This window comes from Spinacia oleracea, chromosome 6 (assembly GCF_020520425.1).
Source record: "Spinacia oleracea cultivar Varoflay chromosome 6, BTI_SOV_V1, whole genome shotgun sequence".
Taxonomy (NCBI): Eukaryota; Viridiplantae; Streptophyta; class Magnoliopsida; order Caryophyllales; family Amaranthaceae; genus Spinacia; species Spinacia oleracea.
In genome coordinates this window covers 16,481,729-16,487,728 of record NC_079492.1, presented here as the reverse complement: position 1 = coordinate 16,487,728, position 6,000 = coordinate 16,481,729, and the positions used below count along the sequence as shown (strand labels likewise).

General features: G+C 35.2%; 1 protein-coding gene across 1 annotated transcript; it reads right to left on the bottom strand.

Annotated features, from left to right (window-relative positions):
* Positions 1 to 978: 978 nt before the first annotated feature.
* LOC110798722 (DAG protein, chloroplastic) lies at positions 979 to 3,945 on the bottom strand. Its single transcript, XM_022003907.2, has 5 exons — positions 3,525 to 3,945; positions 1,988 to 2,085; positions 1,832 to 1,897; positions 1,545 to 1,724; positions 979 to 1,268 (listed from the first exon to the last, which is right to left on the bottom strand). The coding sequence occupies exons 1-4, from the start codon at positions 3,881 to 3,883 to the stop codon at positions 1,546 to 1,548; spliced, it is 702 nt and encodes a 233-aa protein (XP_021859599.1). The 5' UTR covers positions 3,884 to 3,945; the 3' UTR covers positions 979 to 1,268; position 1,545.
* Positions 3,946 to 6,000: the final 2,055 nt, after the last annotated feature.

Here is a 6,000-nt window from a genome sequence, read left to right as displayed (position 1 = left end):
TAATTTTTGCGGCCGATTTTAGCATATGCGGACGTCGAATAGCGATACACAAAAATAATGGGTTAGAGTAAGAAGTATGTTAAGATAGTGGAAAATGAGTTGGATAAAGGGGGAGGATGAGAGAAATTATTTTGCACTTAACCAAAGATAAGGATGCACATGGTATTACCAATTATATTTGTGCTAGCTCAAAGTCATTTCTTAAACATTGTTTGGTTCAACATAAATTCACGGTTCAATTGAAATCCACTTATCTGAACTTGTCTAAATTTAGTTTGATGCTGTACTTTTTTTTACTTGTGTGTGTAAATTATCTAAAAATACTTAATTTATTGAGCTAGACTTATATGAATTTATATACTCCGTACTTTCTTTGTCCCTAAAAAACTTGTCTTGTACGTATATATTTTTTGAGGTGTCCCTTTAAGTTTACCCTATACCTTAATTATTGGTTTTCCCCATTTGATCTCTATGAGCCCCATTAAACAACCAATGCGCACAACTTACACCCAAATATTAAATAAAGTGAAGTTATATAAACTAATTTTTGTTTAAATAAGTCAAAATAAGTTAGAAACAAACAGACTCTAAATCTGGATGAAGTTTATCCAAGGTTTTATTTATTGTTAACATACGATTTTGTTATTGCTGCGAGTTTTCAGTTTTACTGAAAACCAAAAACAAGTTTATGGCCAGAAATAAATAGGTCTGATTCTTTGGGTTTGAGCTAAACATTTGGCTCAGATCAGCCCACATATAAGATATACCTAGCCAAAATGGGCAATGGATCGCCACCAAGTCGATCCATGATACTCTATACCACCTACCTAAAACCTACAACTCTACAATCAGTTTCAACATTAGCATCAGACGCTATCATACTTCTAGTTTCGTATTCCATACATACTCGCGTTAACTAAAGACCCGATGTTATAGGTCTGCTGTGAGGAAGACGGTGCCTGATGTGCAACCACAAAGGACAGAACAATGAAAACATGCTTTAATTAAGAACAAAAATGTACAGTCTATTTGACAGCAAACAAGAGCAAAGAAGGATAACAAAATTCTTGTAAGCACCAGCCAAAGAGTGGACTGAACTGAACTACCTTGCTGGCCTTACTGCCTTACAATAAAATACTGTTGCAACACATCCTCCCACCGCAGCAATGTGTAAACTTATACTTGACCATGCGCGCATTACTGCTCCTTCGGTATTTAGCAAAATGCAAACAGTATCTCCAAAAGCTTTGCTTTACGCAATTGTTAACCTGGATCAAAGATAATATCATATTATCAAACACAAGTTGTAATAACTCCACGTAGTTTTGAACAGGCACGTGACCATCACACGCGAGTCAACGCCGGAAAAGTGGAATCAACCATAAAATGGGTAAAGGTCCCATCTCACAACAAAAAATCAATTTTAGGTCCAAATCTCACAACAATTTTCTATATGGTCCTTTGTCACAATTCTTGGTCTTTAAAAGGTGGTTTTGACAAAAAAAACCTAAAAAGAAAGGAGCAAAGCCTTTAGAGTTCCTAACCTTACGAGGAGGCTGATTCAGAGGGTGCAGTCTCTTGTCTAGGTTTTCTGGGAGGAGTTCCTGGTGGACCATCTCGTCGCCTTTCATACCTTCTACTCTCATACTTTGCAGTGTTGCGTTGCTTAGGTTGATAGGTGGGATACTTGCAAGGAATTATCTCACCATTAACATACTTGTCCCCTGAAGCAAAACATTTCGAGGAAAATGAGATATCGAGACCATTTGTGACTATAATCCTGTATAGGCACAAATGAAAAATTTCTATATAAACGAAATGGAGAGTGTACCTCCATAGTCCTTGTTTTTAACATCTATGTAAGAATCGGGTAATACCCATAGAACTCCCGGCAATCCTGCAGGTCATGAAGGGTTGAATTCTTAGCTAAGAAAATCAGATCAGTTTTTCATGCACAAACAAGAGAATGGAAAATTTCATCAGTTACCCTTGAATTTTTCAGACGTTTCTTCGTCTACAGTACATTGGAAACCAGTGTAGGTTGTGGTACTAAACGCATACATGTTCTTCTTTGCCTCTTCCATGCTGGAGTGGAGTGACAGAAAGCAAACAGTCAATCAACTTATCAGACTAGCATTATCAAATATCATAGCAAAAATCCAAAGATTCCCAGTCCTGAAAAGCTCAAACTGAACTTTTTTCCTTCAAAGCTACTTCACCGAGTAAGTGAGCAACTAAACCAAAAATACATTCAACATTTTTCTTAGGTCAAACATAAACTAACCCAGCTAATGCACCTTGAGGAAATGAAAATGATGGACTTTGAAATGAAAGATTTTACAAGGAAACACATTGCCACCTTAGATATTTTTTTTTTTTCCAGCTAGATTAATGAGTTAAGTCCAATAAACCCAATTTAAGAACTCTCGTTGACAATGGAGAATGACTAAACGACAAACCAATGCAAACTCTTACATTTTGTAGATATTGATTGTTCCTTTTCACCTGTATTTACAATCAAATTGGGAAGTTCAGCTTCAAATTGCAATAGAAAAAACGAATTGTTTCATCAGCAAACCCTCTCCCTAGTTGTAGCATTTGAAAACTTCTCTTACCAACTCGCCCAAGGCCAGAGCCTAGTTAGAACTTAGAAGTATTTGCTAATAGTAGTTCAGGTAACTCTTTCATAGTTCCTCTAACAATAAGAAAGCCTTAATTTTGCAACAGTAATTCACTACAGTGGACGTCATTACTTGTCCACAATTTTGCATTACAAAAGGGCAATAACACTCTCACATAATATAGCCATACCCTATCCGAAAAAGAGCAAGCAAACTACAGTGTACTCACCAAGTTCACCAAGTTCACCAAGTTACCAGCAGCAACTTCTCACTAACAGAAGTCAAAACTAATTGAGTAACTCAAGTACCACTTCACAAAGTCTTTCGTTGGCTAACTATCCCAACCTCCATCTACGTTCCACACCATTCCCCATCACAATAACAGAAACACAACCAATTCAATCGTAAACCCATAATTACACATATTGTTTTCTCCAAATGAGCAGAAACAATTCTATCTCTATCTAATTCCAGAATCCAGAGATACTTAAATCAAACCCGAAATCTCGAAAAAGGTACACAATTTCTCCAAACAACCAACACAATACACCCCATAAGGACAAAGCTTCAATAACTTTTCCACTAGAGGTTTACCATTATGTTTTCTCTAAATGAGCATGTGAATCATGGTTTAGCAACTCCATTTACGTTGAATCCCACGAACATACAAATAAAACCCGAAATCCCGGAAAAAAGGCACATAATTTCACCAAATAATCAAATTTTAGATGGATTAAACCATGAAGAACAAAGCTTCAATAATTCAACCACGATTTTCTCCAAACAATCTACACTAAATTCCAGGAAATTTTCATAAAAACCCACAAATCAGAAGGGCATATAAACAATTAAATTAAATTGAACAACAAAATTAAATTAAGAACCCAATGAACAAGAACAAACCTTCCCAAGACAGTAGAAAGGGTATTAAGGTAAGTATCAATCATCTGTTCTCTACTAGGAGCAGGGTCTTTAGGAAACTCCATAACAATTAACCAATGGTTATAGTCACAGCCCGGTAACATTATCGTCTCCCTCTGCTCACCATTGTTGTTGTTGTTGTTGCTTCTCTTAGCAGAGTAATCCCCATCACCGGCAGCCCTAATTGCGAGGCTTCGTCTTCTTGAATGTGGGGTGTTGTGATTCGACTTCCATGATTGAAGGGTGAAGGAATTTGGGAGGAGAGAGGTTGAAGGTTTAAGGGGGTTCGATGAAGGGATTTTTAGGGTTTTGGGGAGGAGAGAAAATGAGAGGGTCGCCATTGTTGGAGGAGACAAATACGAAGTAGGGAGGAAGTGATAAGGTGAAAATTGAAATGGTGTAAGGATTGTTTTGTGGGATATTTGTATGTGCGGGGGCAAAATAAAAGGTCTTAAGCGCACAAGGTGTTCAATAAATTTATTGTACACCAAGATAATTTTAACCATTTTTTTTTTAACTTTAACTTAGTTTTGATTAACTTTTATATTAGTAAAAAAAATTGATAGATAAATATTTTTAAGGGTTAAATTATTAATTTTATACATTATTAGTGATTTTGAAGAAATAAGTTTTACTAAAATGAAAAAATTTATCACTTAAAAATAGATAACTTTTACATATATATGCTTAACTTTTAAGCATTTTGGGTTAACTTTTACTCAGGTATACAATATTTATTGTACACCGATTGTAAATAAGAATATGTGGGGGTAAAATACTCGAATTTTGGTTTTTCTTACACCAAAGTTTCTAATCACAACTCACAAGCAACACACAAAAAAAATACACAAATTCTTGTTTATAATGGTTGTACAATAAATATTGTACACCGGAGTAAAAGTTGACTCAAAATGCTTAAAAGTTACATTTATATAGGTAAAAGTTATCTATTTTTTAGTGATAAATTTTTTCATTTGAATAAATATTATTTCTTCAAAATCACCAATAATGTATAAATTAATCATTTAACCCTTTAAAATGTTTATCTATCAACTTTTTTATTTTATAATATAAAAGTTACAGAAAAATAGGTTAAAGTTATGAAAAACTGCATAAAAGTTATCTGGGTGTACAATAAATTTATTGTACACCTTGTGCGCGCAAGACCTTTTGAAAAAAATATATGTTAATCAAATTTGACAGACTCACAAGAAATGATTTTTGCACGCTAAAAATTTGATTTGGCATATCACTATAACATATAGTTTCCGTGATTTACATTTAAGTTGACGTGTCAAAATTTATTTTTCAAAGTTACCTAAGGTCTAACAAAATCTTTTTGGTTTTATATCAACTTGTAAGATACAATCAGTTGTATGATAAAATATGTCTGCACGCTCTTGGTAAAAAAAAAATCAATTTCACTCTTGTTTTCTAACTCATCACCGCATGTGCCATGTGATGTGTTTAAGTTTCTTTCTTTAACCTAAAAGAGGATACGAGTATTCATTTGAGATCTCCAACGGTAAGCTACTCGAAATTGTAGTTTAGTTTCACATAAATTTTTGAAGCTACACTACTTTAAAGGTACGAGTTCTTACAATAGTTGGCTACATCTACCCTTAGCTTGCATAAATTACACCCATTAATTATGTGAAGCGCTAAAAGCCGCCCCATATTACTCAAAACCGACCCACTATTTTCCCTTTATTTTCCATTAGTACCCTTACTTAATCTTACTTTCCAATTCTCTACCACCACCGCTGGCACCACCTCCGGCCACCATCGTCGACCACTATCTTCGGCCACCACGCCACCACCATCACGTCGTAGGCGACAAAATTGCCGAGTCTTCACAAGAGTTTGTTTTTTGTCCGAATTTTTTTTAGAAACTTATGCATTTTTAACTTGTACCATGGTACAAGCTTATGAATTTTGAGCTTGTACCATGGTACAGACTTATGAGTTTTTAGCTTCGACCATGGTATTGACCTATGCAATTTAAGCTTGTATCATGGAAGAAGCTTAAAATTCATAAGCTCATAACGTGGAAGGAGCTAAAAATTCATAAGTCTCTATTTTTTTTTCCGATTACATTAAATCAAATGTAACAACAAATCAAAATCTTAAATAATATAGACTTATGAATATTTAGTTTGTACCATGGTGCAGGCTTATGAATTTTTAGCTCCTTCCATGGTACAAGCTTAAACTGCATAAGTCAATACCATGGTCGAAGCTAAAAAGTCATAAGTATGTACCATGGTACAAGCTAAAAATGCATAAGTTTCTTAAAAATAATTCGGACAAAAAAAAAAACTCTTGAGAAAACTCGGTCGTTTTGTCGCCTACGACGTGATGGTGGTGGTCGGAGGTGGTGGCCGACGATGGTGGCTGGAGGTGGTGGTTAGATTTGGGGCGGGTATATGGGTAAATGTTGAATGAGGGGGGGGGGGGG

Coding starts and splice junctions, on each gene's coding strand:
- LOC110798722 (XM_022003907.2), bottom strand. CDS start 3,883: ATGGCGACCCTCTCATTTTCTCTCCTCCCCAAAACCCTAAAAATCCCT. Junction 2,086..3,524: donor CTTTCTACTGTCTTGGGAAG/GTTTGTTCTTGT, acceptor ACTCCACTCCAG/CATGGAAGAGGCAAAGAAGA. Junction 1,898..1,987: donor AACGTCTGAAAAATTCAAGG/GTAACTGATGAA, acceptor CATGACCTGCAG/GATTGCCGGGAGTTCTATGG.